The sequence below is a fragment of the Vipera ursinii genome, assembly GCF_947247035.1.
Source record: "Vipera ursinii genome assembly, chromosome: 2".
NCBI classification, from domain to species: domain Eukaryota; kingdom Metazoa; phylum Chordata; class Lepidosauria; order Squamata; family Viperidae; genus Vipera; species Vipera ursinii.
The window spans coordinates 137,501,115-137,518,965 of record NC_139513.1 but is presented as its reverse complement, the minus strand read 5'-3'; the positions used below and the strand labels follow the sequence as shown (position 1 = coordinate 137,518,965).

The 17,851-nt window shown below is 44.1% G+C and overlaps 1 protein-coding gene across 3 annotated transcripts in view; it reads left to right on the top strand.

Moving 5' to 3' along the window:
* Positions 1–17,851, top strand: part of STAT2 (signal transducer and activator of transcription 2) — a 41,014-nt gene that overhangs the window by 7,402 nt on the left and 15,761 nt on the right. For all 3 annotated transcript variants that reach the window (XM_083356165.1, XM_083356166.1, XM_083356164.1), the window contains exons 4-13: positions 11–109; positions 2,049–2,141; positions 3,604–3,682; positions 8,619–8,707; positions 10,469–10,617; positions 12,674–12,832; positions 12,935–13,027; positions 14,849–14,908; positions 16,095–16,115; positions 17,269–17,362. In XM_083356165.1, the coding sequence (XP_083212291.1) occupies positions 11–109; positions 2,049–2,141; positions 3,604–3,682; positions 8,619–8,707; positions 10,469–10,617; positions 12,674–12,832; positions 12,935–13,027; positions 14,849–14,908; positions 16,095–16,115; positions 17,269–17,362 (936 nt within the window). The remainder of the gene's footprint in view (positions 1–10; positions 110–2,048; positions 2,142–3,603; positions 3,683–8,618; positions 8,708–10,468; positions 10,618–12,673; positions 12,833–12,934; positions 13,028–14,848; positions 14,909–16,094; positions 16,116–17,268; positions 17,363–17,851) is intronic.

Here is a 17,851-nt window from a genome sequence, read left to right as displayed (position 1 = left end):
TGCCTTCCAGAGCAAGTATCAAGACCATCCCCAGGAACTAGCCATTGCTATTGATACTCTACTGAGACAGGAGAAAGCAATTCTGTCTGAAGCTTCTTCTACCTCTCAGGTAAAAACAAACAAACAAACCCTGCTTGGTCTTCTTCTGCCTGCCTTGTGCAGTCACAAAACAGTCTTCTCCATCTGGCAATACTTGGTCCCCCTTGATTTACTAAAAGCCCATTCTATCCCAGCAAAGGAAAATATTTGTCTTCCAATTTATTTTATTAATTACATTTCTATGCTGCTCATCTCCCCTACAAGATGACTCAATGACAAATTGTCACAAGGTGACAATTTCCCCAAGAGTTTGTTTTAAACCAGTAACCAACCCATAGCTCTACTGAAATATGAACTGGTTTATTACAGATAGTCCTTGACTTACAACAGCTCATTTAGTGACCATTCAAAGTTACAACAGTACTGAAAAAAGGGACTTATGACTGTTTTTCATAGTTACGACCTTTGCAGCATCCCCATGATCATGTGATCAAAATCCAGACGCTTGGCAACTGACTCATATTTATGATGATTGCAGTGTGCCGGGGGCATATGATCACCTTTTGTGACTTGACAAGCACTCAATGGGGAAGCCAGATTTACTTAACAGCCGGGTTACTAACTTATCAACTGCAGTGACAACAACTGTGCCAATAAAGGTCATAAGGGGGCAAAACTTAACAAATGTCTCAATTTAACAACAGAAATCTTGGCATCAATTGTAGTCGTAAGTCAAGGACTACCTGTGCTAAATTCCGTCCCATCCCGTTGAAAGAAAAAAATTCCCCTCCCAATTTATTTTATTTATTTATTTATTAAATTTCTATGCCGCTCATCTCTCCTACAAGATGACTCTTGATGACAAATTGTCACAAGGTGACAATTTCCCCCAAAGTTTGTTTTATATCAGTAACCAACCCTTAATTTTACTAATGTGTGAATTGGTTATTATTGTGGTGAAGACAGCTGTTGCTAAACCTGGAAAGGGTTAGGCATCTCCCTCTGTATACAGACTGTATGCAAATTACAGTATACGTATGATGAATTCAGTAAAATTAGGAGTTAGTTTATAGCAGTGTATTTGACTTGTCATGTGTTCAGTGAGAGTGGAATGGTGAGGTCATGAGGCTAGCATTACAAAGACAATAGCTTCTTGAATTAATCAAGGGCTGCCTTCTTGGAATTGATGTGTTACTTGGCTGGGTGCTCAGTTTTATCTCCTATGTTTTAATCAGTATTCTTTATGGCCAAATGTTTCTGTAGTTCTGGAAAGAGTTTGTTTTTCATGGGAATGTGGACTTAGGACAGGAGAAGTTTACAAACACTAATGCTGTATTTTCTATACCACCAGCATCACACTTCTAGCATATTGTTAGTACATTCTCCTCTCTGAGAAGAAGACTATGTTTGCTTTCGGTGAACTTTTTCATTGGGCAATTCACTGAATTTGCAAGGAAAAATCCAGAGACAGAGAAAAAAAATCTTGTGTACTGTGATAGGAAAAAGAAAAAAAAATAGGAATAAAAGAATGATATAAAATGCCTTGGTGGAGCAGTGGGCTAATGCCTCCTTAAGTAACACCAGCTGCCTGCAATTATTGCAGGTTCGAGTCCCACCAGGCTCAAGGTTGACTCAGCCTTCCATCCTTCCGAGGTAGGTAAAATGAGGACCCAGATTGTTGGGGGCAATAAGCTGACTTTGTAATAATGCCGCTTGGGGTGTGTGTGAAAGCCCTAATAAGCAGGCATATACATAGAATGAAAGCTACTGCTAAGCTTGTAAGCCACCCTGAGTCTTCGGAGAAGGGCGGGATATAAATGGAATTAAAATAAAAAAATATAAAATAAAATAGCAGTGCTATAAAAGTAGGGAGACAGATCTGAGGATTTGAGCAAGATACATGATGTCTCTTTTATCAACAGCCACTTAGGGGGGAAAAAGCTGTTTCAGTGATGATCCATACAAATGAATTAGCAATTTTTGTGTATTTTCTCTTCCTCTCTCTTCAGTCAAGTGTGGATCCTCCATGTGATTCTCCTGTGCCTACCACCCATCAGCATAATATTGAGGAGCGGCTAACGGAGATGCGGAAGACAATTCAGGTGAGAGTGGGAAGCCTGGCAGTGCTTTTTAACTCTTTCCCGCAAAATTCTAGGTTGCTAGATAATGTCATGTCAGGTTGACGCAAGCCACAGCATGGCTTAGATCATACTTTATATTAAGCCATGGTCTGCTTGAACTGTGCTCGAGTTAACAGCGGCTGAGTTAATGTAATGCTAAACCTTAAATCAAGGCTTTTAAACTACACAGTCTGGATTCACAAGTACTCTGCAAATATTATGATTTATGATAATATGCACTAGACCTCTGGCTTTTTCAACCAACCATGGTTAAAACAAAACATGGTAGCGTGTGTGATGTTTGAAGTAAGCTATTTCATTTTTATTTTATTATCATTCTATTCCCACTGTTCTGTCCCAGCCTACGTGAGTCCTTGTTATGCTCACAAGGAGAAACCCCTCTTCCAGGAAACAGGCAGGAATCGCAAGGAAAAAAACAACCTCTTTTATTCTCACAGACGTGAGTCACTGTCCAAGGCAAACAAACACAGTCCACAGAAACTTGATCCTCAACACGAACGGGTGCCTTCGGCAACCAGCACCTCCCACACCTTCCCTTTTATAATTCAGCCAAGGCGTGGCTTCCTAATGCGTTCTCCTTTGCCTTTGGAGCTGCCCCATTGCATTCCTCTGTCCTACTCGCTTGTCTTGCCTGTATTTTCATGCATCCTGGATTTGTCCCAACTGTTCTTCATCACCGTCCAACTCAAGCTCCCAGCACAGCTGTCTCAGCCTGAGCACAAGTAGAGGGGCCAGGCTCCTCGTCTGACTGTAAGGCTTGGAGCTCCTCAGAGCCTTCCTCTGACTCTAATGTCACTCCAGACCCCTCCTCCTCATCTGATTCCTCAGACTCAGCTGCCGGATCCACTGGCGGGCGAGGAAACACAACAATTACATTTGCACTTCCATTTATGTAATAGATACAGGAAGGGAAATTAATTTTGCACCTATTCAAATTATGTATTAGAAAGACATATTCATATTGTTTAGTTGTGTTTGTTATAAATCGAATCCTGCCCAGAGAGAAGAATGAAGGGTTTAAGGATAAAGACAGGAGCATCTTGTCTCCCAGAAATCTCTCATTTGCATTTTGAAAGATATACCAGGAAGTGCGTCCAAATTAGTCTCCTGAACAGTTCGGGGTTTCTTTAGGGGTTACTAAGAGTGGAAATGGGAAGAGGCATTTGATTTTGAATAAGAAGCCAAAAAACTGCACATTTTACTGGCACACACTTATACTGGGATGCTCCAAATGGAGTGAAGTGCTGTTCCTGATTGGCCTCCTTTGTATTGATTACATCCCTGCTATTGGTTCTAGCTGTGCATCACAGAATGGAGATTCATCCTGAGGTCCTATCTTTTCAGTGTGTCCTACTAATTGTTGTGTACTTCTTCAAACCTCCCTTGCTTGGCCTGTCCTTTGATGTCTGGCTGTATTCCACAGGGCCTGAAATGTTCGATTGAGCAACATGATGATCTGCAGGACAATTTTGATTTTTGTTATCGGACACATTCGCATTTAGGTGAGGAAACTAATGTGAACCTTCTTTATTTGGAAATCACGATGGGAAAAGGGCAGGGTGTTTTGTAGGATGATGGTGGATGGTGAAATCTTTCCAAAGAAATCACTCAGGAGCCTTGAGGGACTTGTTGTCCAGACAAGTCACTTAAAGAGCTCTGCAATATACTGTATAAGGTTGTCCAAGGATACAGCTTTTTAATGATACACTCCTCCCTTGAAGATTACCTGAAAATAGCTAAAGCTATTTATTACGCTTATACCTATCATACATACCTGATTTAGGAAGAAAGGGTAGCTCATTTTTTTGATGAGCCCCTTATCAAGAGCACCCAGACTGTTGTTTTACAAGTGGAAAAATTATTGATCTGTTGGAGATTAGTTCCCATTATGCTTTACTGTTAGTCCCACGACGTTAGGGAATGGCAGCAGGTGTAGGAGCAGAGGGCCGTATCGATCTCAGGGAATGCCTCTCCGCTGCTTACAAGCGGTGAGGCACTCCGACCCTCTGGCTCCGCCCCGAGGTCCCGGGAGTGAGGATGTGCAGCCTCCTGAGCTCCGGCTGGTGTACTTGAATGCCAGGTCTGTCGCTAATAAAGCCCCTCTCGTCCGCGACTTGGTCGAGGGTGAGCAGGCGGACCTGGCTTGCATCACGGAGACTTGGTTGGGCCCAGAGGGCAGGATTCCTCTGGTTGACCTTTGCCCACCAGGTTTCCGGGTGCTACACCGGCCTCGGGCTCAGGGTAGGGGCGGATGTGTGGCTGTTGTTATGAGGGAGACCTTGTGTCCACGGGAGGCCACCGTTCCCCAGATAGTCGGGTGTGAGTCTCTCTTTTTGAGATGCGGCCCTGGTGCACAGTTGGGCTTGCTGCTGGTGTACCTTTCGCCTAGTCACACAGCAGCAGCCCTGCCTGAGCTTCTCGATGTCCTCTCTGGGTTGGTGATTGAGTTCCCGAAACTTATGGTTTTGGGGGACTTCAATCTACCATCGCTGGGAGGATCATCTGAGTTGGCTCGGTTGTTCATGGCTTCCATGACGGCCATGGACCTGACGCAAGTAATTTCGGGACCGACTCATGAGGGAGGCCACACCCTTGACCTAGCTTTCTTATCTGGACGGTGGTTAGATGATCTTGGTGGGGGCTCCCCAATTGTTATGCCCCTGTCATGGACCGATCATCATCTCCTGCGGCTGGTCTTCCATTTTGCCACCCCCCGCCGTGGGTGCGTGGAACCAATTAAATGGTACCGCCCCAGACGCTTAATGGATCCCCAAAGGTTCCAGGCGGCGCTGGGGTCCCCACCTGCCTCCCTTGCTCACAGCTCGGCAGATGCCTTAGTGGAAGCCTGGGAAAGGGCAGCCACTGAGGCTCTTGACCGAGTTGTACCCTTGCGGCCCCTGACCCGGTGCAGATCCCGTCGAGCTCCATGGTTCTCCGCGGAGTTCCGGGAGATGAAGCGTTGGAGACGGGGCCTAGAGAGCGGTTGGAGATCCAGCCGATCCGAATCCGACCGATTGCGACTAAGAGCCTACACTAGGGTCTTATCTCGCTGCGATAAGGGAGGCGAGGTCTAACCACTTCGCTACCCTTATCGCGTCCGCAGATAACCGCCCGGCCGCCCTGTTTAAGGTGACTCGCTCCCTCCTGAATCAAGAGGTGAGGGAAGAACCCTTGCAGGGTCGTGCCGAGGAGTTTAACCAACATCTGTCGGACAAAATCGCTCGGATTCGGACCGGTCTGGACTCTGACTGGGCAGAGTCTGGCGATCAGGACGCGGGCGGTCTTGTCGATATTACCTGGGAGGAGTTTGATTCTGTGACTCCGGAGGAAGTGGAGAGAATCATGGGGAGGCTGAGCTCCACCACATGTTTATTGGACCCGTGCTCTTCCTGGCTGGTTTATGCAGCCCGGGAGAGGACACGCAGCTGGTTCCAGGCAGTTATATCGGCTTCTCTGAACGAGGGTAGCTTCCCCGCCGTCTTGAAAGAGGCAGTGGTGAGGCCTCTCCTCAAGAAGCCTGCCTTGGACCCAGCTGTATTGAACAACTTTCGTCCCGTCTCCAACCTTCGCTTTCTTGCGAAGGTTGTTGAGAGTGTGGTGGCGCATCAGCTCCCTCTGGTTCTGGATGAAGCGGATTATCTAGACCTGTACCAATCGGGTTTCAGGCCCAGGTACAGCACGGAGACGGCATTGGTCGCGCTGGTGAATGATCTCTGGAGGGCTCGGGACAGGGGACATTCCTCTGTTCTAGTCCTATTAGACCTCTCAGCGGCTTTCGATACCATCGACCATGGTATCTTGCTGCGGCGTCTCGGGATTGGGAATGGGAGGCATGGTCTTACAGTGGTTCTCCTATCTCCAGGGACGTTCGCAGTCGGTGTTGACAGGAGGGCAGAGGTCGACCGCGAGGTCTCTCGTTTGTGGAGTTCCTCAGGGGTCGGTCCTCTCGCCTCTCCTGTTCAACATCTATATGAAACTGCTGGGTGAGATCATTCGTGGTTTTGGAGTTGGGTATCATCAGCTTTTCCTTTCGACCCCAAACCACCCCAGTGATGCCCTCAACGTGATGTCCCGTTGCCTGGAGGCGGTTCGGGTCTGCATGGGGAGGAACATTCAACTCAACCCCGACAAGACTGAGTGGCTTTGCATACCTTCATCCCGGGTTTATTCGGATATTCCACCTCTTTCTATGGGGGGTGAACTATTACCCCCCGTAGATAGGGCTCGCAACTTGGGAGTCCTCCTAGATTCACGGCTCACCTTGGAAGATCACATAGGGGCTGTGACTAGGGGGGCTTTCGCCCAGGTTCGCCTGGTGCACCAGTTGCGGCCCTATCTAAGCCGGGATGATCTATGCACGGTCACTCACGCGCTCGTGACCTCTCGACTAGACTACTGCAATGCTCCCTACATGGGGCTGCCCTTGAGGACCACCCAGAGGCTCCAACTGGTACAGAATGCAGCCGCGAGAGTTGTGTTGGGAGTCTCCCGATACTCCCATGTTACACCTCTGCTCCGTGAGCTGCATTGGTTACCAGTTGTCTTCCGGGTGAGATTCAAGGTACTAGTAATGGTGTTTAAAGCCCTACATGGCAGGGGTCCGGAGTACCTTAGGGAACACCTGCTGCCGGCATCAACTTCCCTCCGCCATGTGCGTTCCCACAGAGAGGGCCTCCTCAGGGTGCCACCGGTCAGAGAATGTCGATTGGTGGCCCCCAGGGGCAGATCCTTCTCTGTGGGCGCCCCGGAGCTATGGAATCAGCTACCGGTTGAGCTCCGGACGGCGCCCGATCTTCGCTCCTTTCGCCGCGAGCTAAAAACATACTTTTTTGAACAAGCTGGCCTGGCCTGATGGGGGACTGGGGGGGTTGTTATTGTTATTTTATTGGGGTTTTAAGATGTATTTTTAGTATATGGGCATGTATTTAATTATTTTTTAACTTTTGTAATCCTGTATTTTTATTCTTGCCCTGTTCACCGCCCTGAGTCCTTCGGGAGAAGGGCGGTATAGAAATATTATTAAATAAATAAATAAATAAATAATGAGAGTCCAACCATCTCAATGGATTTTTTTCAGTTAAGCATTTGTGGCAGACCCATGTTGGTCCTTGGGAAAGGAAAGATTGGGCAGCTCTTTTGGATTGAGGATGAGACTCACTTACCAACATAAAGCTTCTCAGAGCTGGTGTTAACAAGCAACCATATGCATTGTTTCACCTACATGCTCCCAGCTCAAATCTATGGGCTTAGACCAGGGCTTTTCAACCTTTTCACCCATTGTACCACTTTTAGGATATGGCAACATCCGAGTACCACCAGTCGCCTAGGAAGCTGTCAAAAACTTGATGACCAAAAAAAAAAAAGTGATGAAGTACAGGTAGTCCTCAACTTACAACAGTTTGCTTAATGACTGTTTGAAGTTACAATTGCACTGAAAAAAGTGCCCCCCAAGCCAGAGCTGAGCAAAACACCTGCCTGCCTGCCCGGCGGCGCTCTTTCTCCTGTCCAAGGTTTTCATTCTTGTGAGCATTTCTGTTGAGGATTGGTAGCGGGGGGTGGGGTGGGGGCTGTTTGGTTTTTATCCCCCCCGTCTGCTGGGTGGTTGCAGCAGGTTTTGGTCACTTCACATGACCCTGGGAGACTGTGACTGTCATAAATATGAATCAGTTGCCAAGCCTCTGAATGTAAATCAGGAGACCCTGGAGATGCTGTAACATTCCAGCTGATTGGCGCTTCTTCTGGGCTCAGCAGAAGTGCCAGGATCAGCACCAAGCTCCAGTTGGAGCCTGGTGCTTAACCTGGTGCTTCCACTGAGCCCCCACAGCCCTGAAGAAGCACTGATCCTGGCGCTTCTGCTGAGCTCTGACAGCCCTGCAGCTCCAGCCGTCTCTCGCTCAGGCTTGTGCGGTGCTGCCACCAGTTCAGTTCATTCCCTCCCCCCGCTACCACTTTTCTAGGATGGTCGCATACCACCTGCCAGGTGCCAATGTACCACAGGTGGTACTCGTACCACTGGTTGAAAAGTCCTGGCTTAGAGGAGTTCATGGCCAGCCAGTTGCCAATATATGAACTGGAATGCTGAGTAGTTTTGAAATGAATCTAATTACAGAAATTGGGATTCTATACTTAAGCTTGGTAGAGAAAGATGCTGCTTCACCACAATCCAGATGTTTGAAATTTGTTAGAGGATGTCATACTTCGGTCCTACTGTAGGTCCTGCCTAGATAGTCAAATCACCCATCCTAAAGAGCTCCTTACTAGATATGAATCCTGCTTCCTGCCTGCTTTTTCCAGACAGGAAGATCAGAGGGAGTCAGTGACTCCCTCAAAATCATAGACAGCTTTGACCTGGAGAATCCGCACTCTTGGCAATCAACACTCATATGAGAACAGGTTCAAGGTTAGAGTCTTCCTCTAAAGGGCCCTCTTTTCTTGCAGAAAGAACCACTCCCGCTAGTGAGCCTATCCGGACCAGAATGGTTGAAAAGTTAGAAAGTATGTTAAAAAAGTTGGACTCCCTCCGCCGCGTGAGTATAAGTACTGGCCAGTACAGTAGCATGTTTTTTTCCCCTCTTTCATAGCTTTTTTTTTTAAAGGAACTTCTAATTTCAGTAAATTTCAAGTGATGCAAAAGCATGGGACTTGAACTTACTAATGCAAAAACATGTTGCATGTCTTAAAAGATGCAATTCCTTTTTTTTTTTTAACAAGAACCATACATGGAAATGTACAGGTAGTCCTTCATTACGACTTAACTATTACTCAAAGTTACGACAGACCTCCCCGAAAGCTACTTACAACCCGGTTTTCAAGTTCCAGTGTAGCCCTCGTCTCCCCTGCACACAGTCACATGATTGCATTTTGGGTGTTCAGCAACCAACCCAGTTTGCAGCACCCTGAGGACACATGACTGATCTACAGCAGTTTTGTTGGAAACTGTCTTTTAGTTCTGGTTTCTGGCAAAAAATAGTTTTGCTTAATGACCTTGGCATTTGCTTAACAACCACTGCAAAAAAGGTCATAAAATCAAGTCTGGTCCTGTCATCCACTTTATGACTGTCACAACTTACAACTGTAATTGCCAGATGTGAGAGGACAGGCAGCTGCAAAACGTCCAGCGCCTGAGCTGCTGGTGTCCTGTCCCTTTTAAGACTTCTCCCTAGCCAATCCAGTACAGGTAGTCCTCGACTTACGACCACAATTGAGCCCAAAATTTCTGTTGTTAAGTCAGACATTTGTTAAGTGAGTTCTGCATCATTTATGACTTTTCTTGCCACAATTGTTAAGTGAATCACTCCAGTTGATAAGTTAGTAACACGGCTGTTAAGGGGAACTGGCTTCCCCATTGACTTTGCTTGTCAGAAGGTCGCAAAAGGGGATCACATGACCCCAGGACACTGCGACCATCATAAACATGAACTAGTTGCCAAGTGTCTGAATTTTGATTACATGATCATGGGGATGCTTCAAAGGTTGTACCCGTGAAAAACGGTCATAAGCCACTTTTTTCAGTGCTGCCATAACTTTGAACGGTCACTAAGTGAAGAGTTGTAAATTGAGGAATATCTGTAATATGTGGTATAAAAGCTGAGCAGAGAGGCAGGTGGATGTTGTGGTGGTTGATACAGGAGTGAGAGGGAAGATGGTTTGTATATGTTTGGGAAACTAAAACAGCCTGAAGAAGCCTAATGCAAATAGTTACAGTCAGGGCTTTTTTTCTCATAGAACGCTCAGAACGGAGTTCCGGCACCTTTTTTGGATGGAACCTTGTAGGGTAGGCAAAGCGGGTTGTATGACATGTGAGTTCCGGCACCTTTTTCTTTTACAAAAAAAGCACTGGTTACAGTTATAGTTCTCCAGAAGTAGAACTCATAAAGAGAAGTAGTGGAGGAACAGGAGTTGCAGTAGAATTGGGGAAGAGTGGTAGTGCTTGAGTGGGTACTAGCCTTTGAGTGCTTGATAGTGTGTTGCCTAGAGGCCAGGTGTGCTTTTGTTGAATCTCGAGGGGTTTGGAGCCCACTGTCCTGGGTTCATGTAAAAGAACTTGCAACATCAGGCTTAATTACAGTTTTAAGTTGACGACCACCTGTTAATGATTGATAACAAAAAAATTTCTATTAACATATTAATTCATCGTTGCCTTTTTTCAATTTTGTATTCTGTTTTTCCCATTTTGGTATTATATCCGCACACTTGCCGGAGTTGCTCTGTGAGGGAGATAAGCTGCTTTAAAAATTGATAAATAAAATAAAATAAATAAGTTATATATTCAGCATGTTTTTAAACAGGAGATGCTGAGCCAAATCCGTGCATTTCTTGGACGCTCTGCTACTCTAAGAGATTTACTTCTGGAGGAGGTAGCAGCGTGGCAAATGCGTCAGCGTTTAGCTTGCATTGGACAGAAATGTGATACCAGCTTAGGGCATCTGGAAAAATGGTAAGTGGTAATGATCGGTCCAGTTACTTGTTTTTAATGAGACATTTCTATAAATATGGGTTTCTATAAAATGATCCCTTTGAAGAAATGCATTGCAGTAAGTTCTCGGCTTACTACCATTCGTTCAGTGACTGTCTGAAGTTACAACAGCGTTGAAAAAAGTGACTTATGATGGCTTTCCACACTTCGGACTGTTGCAGCATTCCCATAATCACGTGATCAACATTTGGGCACTTGGCAATGGGCATCTATTTATGACATTGCACTCTCTGGGGGGGCGGGGTGTCAGGTGATCATGATTTGTAACTTTCCCAGCTGGCTTCGAACAAGCCAAAATCATTGGGGGAAGCCAGGATCGCTTAACAACTGCAGTGATTGCAGCTGCAACGGTGACAAAAAGTCATAAAATGGGGTACAACTCACTTAACAGATGCCTTATTTGGCAACAGAAATTTTGGGCTCCATTGTAGTCATAAGTCAAGGACTACCTGTACTTGGTGGTAAGTAACATGGCTATTTAAGGCATTTTATAAGGCAAGGCAAACTGCAGTGAATTATGCCAGGATTGCTAGTTCTACATCTGTCTGAATCATTGATCTTTAGTTAGAAGGTAGTCCCGAGTCAGTGACCTATAGAGCAGGGGTAGGCAACCTAAAACACTCAAAGAGCCACTTGGACCGGTTTCCCACCAAAAAGAAAACACTGGGAGCCTTAAAACCCTTTTGTCATCTAAAATGAAGATAATACTGCATATATTGTTTTTACCTTTATGCTATGTATAAAAAAACTATAGTGTGCTGCATTTATGAAATCAATGAACTGCTACAAAGAAAACAAATTTTTATTTCTGCATGCAACAAAAGCATTTTGAACTCCAAAAAAAAGACACTGAGTCAAAGGTTACTTTCAAATAAAATACTCAAATGTCTATTTGAGTCCTGCTCATATTTATGAAATAAAAAGCCGGTGCAAACTTTAAAAACTACAAAGAAAAGAAAAAAAATTGCGGGGGGGGGGAGGAAATAAAGGACAGGAGAAAGAGGGGAAAAAAACCTTTCTCCTTTATCCCAACAGGTAAAAACAATTTTAGTAGCTTATCTATCATCTTTAAATACAGCATAATTATCCCCATACCTCACCTCTTAATTAAAAAAAACATCAAAATATTTCATTAAAACATTCTTTACTACAAGTCCAGTAAGGACAACCACATATATTCATATTCTGTCTCTCTCTCCCTTTCCGCCCTTGGTCTGCCAGTCCTCTTCCCCCACTCAGTTTATTTTTGTGTGTGTTTGTGTGGGAGAGACACAGAGACACTTGTGCTTCCCTTCTCTCTCTCCCTCCCCCTCCCTCCTTCCCCCTCTGTCTCCCCCCCCTCCCTTTCTCCGATCTTCTGCTCACCTGGCAAGTTGGCTTCATGCTGTTCTGGACAAGCTGACACACGTTCTTATTGGGCTGGTTCTCCTGCCCTCCCCCCCATTGTGCTTTATTGAATGAAGCATAATTGGCTGGGTTGGGTTCATGCAACACAGTAAACAAACCATGGTTTGCAAGCCATAGTAGCTGGGTTAATACAAATTTAAGCAAACTATCAATTCTGAGTCTGATGAATAAACTCAGCCAGTATTTCATGTAGTTTTCAAGAGTAAATGCAGAAGCAGTCACGATCATAACCAAGCAATTAGGCCAGTTTTTAACTATCTCCCAGTTTCTAGTAGAACAGGATGCCTGTGAATTTACTCTTTAAAGGGCCATTTGTGTACTTTGCTGGTTTTCCGAATAGCCCCCTAGTAACTTTGATTTGTTAGAAGGCAACTTGTTGAAAATAACAAGGTAGGTTGTGCCTTGTGGTCTGATGTTACAGTACTATACTACACTTCCTGTTTTTCTTCCCTGAATCCCTATTAAAGGAACTTGCAGTCTGTTTAATTTCAGGCTTCCCTCTCAGGGCTACTAGTTAGGCTTTTTTTGACTCTTGCAGATCTCTGCACCCCTCTTCACAGCCTGTTCCTGGAGCATCCTGTTATCCACTGATCTTCCCCCTGAATTGCAGGTTTACTAGCAATGCTGAGATCCTCTTCCGCTTGCTGCACCTATTAACGATGCTATTTGAGATGCATAAAAAGCTGACTTACTCGAATGATCCCTTCCCGAACCAGTTATCCATTCTGTTCAAGAGCCTTCAGGAGCAAATAATCTTCCTCTTGAAAAGGTGACAAGGGAGGGGAAGAATTCTGTCAGTAAGGAAAGGATGCAGGGAGGCGGGCAGGAATAGATCGCCTGTGGAAGACTAATGTTACTCTGCTCTTGCCAGTGCTTTTGTGGTGGAGGTACAGCCTAAGATGCAAGTCCCCAATCAACGTCCGCTGGTGCTGAGAACCAGTCACAAGTTCTCCGTCCGGGCCAGGTGAGAGAATCGTCACTCCAACAGTGGCTGTTCCTGGAGACTGTTTTGGACAGAAAACAAAATTTTAGAAGGGAACAGATCAAAGCATGTGGGTCACAGAACATTTTCAGTGTTGGGGTTGTTATTGTTATCATTTTAAAGAAAACAGCTTTCTCTCAGAACAGGGCTAGGTTACTTAGCATTTATTTATTATTCAGATCTATATAACTGCCAGTCTCATAAAGATGAGTCAGGGTGGGTTATAATGAAGACAAATTTAAAAATAATATAACTATTTTTTTAAAAAAAAACCAATATAAAAGCACATAAAACCTCCCATCGTAGTAAATTCCACAAACTTATTAGCTAAGATAATTGTATCTAGCAATCACACTAATGCGACATTGGACCAGCTCTGCTACAATTCTCTGGTCCTCATGCCCATTGGCCAAACCATGTTTGCAGAGTCTTTGGAAAGGCTAGCAAGATCAGGGCTATCCTAGTTTCCCTCTGCAGGGTGTTCTAAGGAGCAGGCCCCATGACAGAAAAGGCTGTTTCCCCAGGCCTCATCAGGTGGCAACTCCTTAGTGGACAGGATGGGAAGGGCTGGAAGAAAACCAGGAACATTGGGGGGGGGGGAATAAGAGGGTTTTTTTCTGGATTTTCCCCCCTGAAGCCATTTGGAAAAAAAGAAAAAAAAACTGGGTTTTTCCCCCAGTTTTTTTCCAGGCCTACCCATTTCTAGGCCTGGAGGAACGTTGTCTATGGGGTTGTGATGGGTCGGACACGACTTCGCAATTAACAACAACACCCATCTCTATCGACAGCACGTGTCTCCTGCTGGATCTCATGGGATAGGTAGATGTAGCTAGGGAGAGATAGTCTCTCAAATAAGGTAGTCCAGGGGTCCCCAACCTCCAGTCCATGGACCAGCACTGGGTCACGGCATGCCAGCAACTGGGCTGCGTAAACAAGCAAAGCCTCATCCGCGGGATGCAGACAGCGTGCAAAACCACGCCCTCTCCGATCTGCAGAATTCCCCCCCCCATGGAACCAGTCCATGGTGCCCAAAGAGCTGGGGGCCACTGAGCTAGTCCCATGTCATGTAGGCTTTGTAGATCATTACCAGCACCTTGAATTAAGCCTGGAAGCAAACTGACAGCCTTTACAACTCACAGACAAAAGATGTGACATGTTCAAATTGTGTAGTATGCATAACTGCCAGTGTGCTGGATTTTGAACCAGTTGAAGCTTCCAAATACCGTATTTTCCGGTGTATAAGACGACTTTTTAACCCATGAAAATCACCTCAAAAGTTGGGGAGTCGTCTTATACGCCCAGTTGACTTATACGCCGGAAAATACGGTATCCATGGTGGGAATGGATAAGGATTGCATTTAACATTAGAAGCTTTAACTGGAAACTGAAAAATAGTAGCTTCCTCTTTTTAAATATTAAAAAAAACCTCAGTAGCAACAAGCTTTTTGAAGAACAGTTACTGTTTCCAGTTCTTAAATGCTCTTATGATCACAAGTGTTTGATTGAGACAATCTAATTGCAGATTAGACAGTAAAACAGAATTAATTTGCTCTGCTCCATGAAACTTTAGTGCCAAGATCATGAAAAAGTAGTCTTTCCACTTGAAATAAGACTGCGATATATTGTTTGGTTATTTAGGAAAAATATGCAAAAACACCTCAAGGCAATATTAATAAACAGGATGTTGCAGAAACACTTTTGACTAGTAGAAAAACAATTCAATTTGAAAATATAAATACCTGCCCCCCCCCTTTTTTGTTTTGATCACATGGATTTTAATTGGTTGCTATTTCCATGATTCAGATTATTGGTAAAACTGCTGGATCGAAATAACTCAGTGGAGGTGAAGATTGGCATTGACCGGTACGTTCTTCTACTGAAACTCTAGCTTTTATAAGAATGACATGTTTGGTCAGGGTTAAAATAAGAAATATTTTTATAAAATTCTAGAAACCTTAAATGAACTTTTTGCCATACTTGGGACAGAAATGACAACAGTTTTTGAATTTGTGAAAAGATCCCAGGGTGGGGGAAGGTTATGGGAAGAAGTGAGATGTATGTAATATAAGCTACCCAGAGTTGCCTTTTCAGGGAAATGGGAGGCATATAAAATAAATAAGTAAATAAATTAATATCTTAGTGATATTTATTTGCCTGTACTTGTTGCAAGGAAGATTGGGTGTTGCTTTTTTAAATATTCTTTTTTCTGTTTTTCTTTTTTCCCCTCTTCTTTTTTCTTTCAAATTTTGTATTTCTTTTTTTCTATTCTTTTCTCTTTTTTCCTGATTTCAGTTTGTGTTGTTATTAAAACACTTTAATAATAAGTAGTTTTAAAAAACAAACAGAAAAAACCCTCTAGGCCAGGTGTGTCCAATCTGCAGCACATGGGCCGCATAATGCAGCCCCACAAGATTGTAAACTGTTAACATTATTTTGCGATTTATATACAATAACTGTTTTACGGGAGCACCTTCTGCCAATGTCAACACCCCACCGCCCTGTGCGCTCCCACAGAGAGGGCCTCCTCAGGGTGCCACCGCTCAAGGAATGTCGGCTGGTGGCCCCCAGGGGGAGGGCATTCTCAGTGGGTGCGCCAGCCCTCTGGAACTGCTTACCAACTGAAATCCGGATGGCCCCCGACCTCCGCACCTTCCGGCGCGACTTAAAGACTTACCTATTCCAGCAGTCCGGCCTGGCCTGATAGCTCTAATTGGGGTCCCAGTTTGTTTTGATTATTGTTTTTCAGTACTGTTTCATTATGTTTGCCTACCTTACTCTGTACACCGCCCCGAGTCCCTCGGGAGAAGGGCGGTTTATAAAAACAAATAAATAAAATAAATAAATAAATAAATATATTTATAAGTGGCCCAAGTCTATTTCTCTTCACTTAATGCAGCTCATGCAAGCCAAAAGGCTGGACACCCATGCTGTAGTAGGCTTTATAGATCTTACCATACTTACTAATGGAGCTTGTAGCGTTGTGGTGGGAGGGGGACTAGATATGGGACATCACCCGTTGATTGATCTTCCTTGTTCTTATCTTTTGCAGGGATGATACTAATTTGACTGGGTAAGAAATGGCTACATAAAAGCAATGGGGAATATTGAGCCTTTCCTATCTAGGAGGGTAGTGGACCATGATTCTTAATCTGGAGATTGTAAAGCTTTACTTATCTGGTTAATGGTTAATGGAGGAGGAGTTCATAGGGGGACCCTTCAGCTACCTACTTAGAAAGAGATAAATAGATTATTGGTAGATGTGAGATTTGAAGAGCTTCCTTAAAACTTCCAGTGTTGGAGCATTCACCGCTTCTGGAGGCAGGTTGTTCCACTGGTTAATTGTTCTAACTGTCAGGAAGTTTCTCCTTAGTTCTAGGTTGCTTCTCTCCTTGATTAGTTTCCACCTGATGCTTGTTCTGCCTTCGGGCGCTTTGGAGAATAGCTTGACTCTCTCTTCTTTGTGGCAGCCCCTGAGATATTGGAACACTGCTATCACGTTCCCCCCTCGCCCTTCTCTTCATTAGAGTAGATATACCCAATTCCAGCAACCGTTCCTTACATGTTTTAGCCTCCAGTTCCCTAAGATTGGAAAACTGCAGTGGATACAGAGAAGGGGAGACTTTTGGAGAAGGCAGTAGTGTGCTTGCCCTATAATTTGAGTAAAGCAGAAGTAGATAAGCTCTCGTCTAGGTTCCTATCCAGTTCCCAGTCTGATTTCTTTATTGAATATTTTAAAAATTATACGCTGCTAAATGAGATGATGTTACAAATCAAACAGCCAGTCTCCAGGGCTGTTTTAATGCCCAAAAATGTCCCTAGATCCTTCATAGGCTCAGTGGGCATTTTTTGAACGTAAAAAGATGGGTATCTAGAATTCAGTGTTTCATTTGAAAGGGTGCCCAGACAACAGGAAGAAAGGTTCCTTGGAATGGTAAGGAGCCTCCCCAGTTTGTCTTCTGGAAAAGTAGTATTTCTGACAGTCGTATATTCAACATGGCAGCCATTTTGTGATTAATCATTATAGCCATTTTGGGAAAGCATTCACAAATTACTTTCAGAATTCCAAATTTGCCAGCTGTTCAACAAGATTATTATTTTCTCTGTTAAAGTAAGACACTATATCTAAATACATACTATATCTATCTTTGACCAGCAGGAAATGGCATGTGTTATGATTGATCCTTGTATTTCTGTCTTCTCACTCTGTGTCTCTCATTTTGAAGGTTCCGGAGGTTCAATATTTTGACATCCAATACCAAAACCTTGATGATGGACGATCCCCAAAAGAAAGGACTCGTTTGTGATTTTAAGTACATTGTACGGGAGTATTGGGAGAGGATTTGAATCTTTTTTTATACATATACATATACATATACATACATACACACACATACATATATACACATACATATACATACATACGTGTGTGTGTGTGTGTGTGTATATGAAGGAGAAAAGATAGTTGGAGCAAGGGGATCCATTTAAATGATAGAAAAGGGGACCACAAACATTGCTCCTCAAAGGGGAAATCTGACCATTGCCGACATAGAAACCAAATTTTTTGTCATCCCACTCTACTTAATTTTGGCAATAGATAAGAAATCTTATTTATATTTCTTGTAAGCTATATTCAGTGGTTCTCCATGTGGGACGCATTTTTTTTCCATTTCACGTACCTAAAATATTACCATGTTTCTCCTTTTTATTCTTCCCCATGTCTTCATGCAGATTTTAATTTTTCCATAGTTACAGTTTAGTTGGGGGAGACGAAAGCGTGGTGAAAATTAGATTTTGTTTACTTGTATT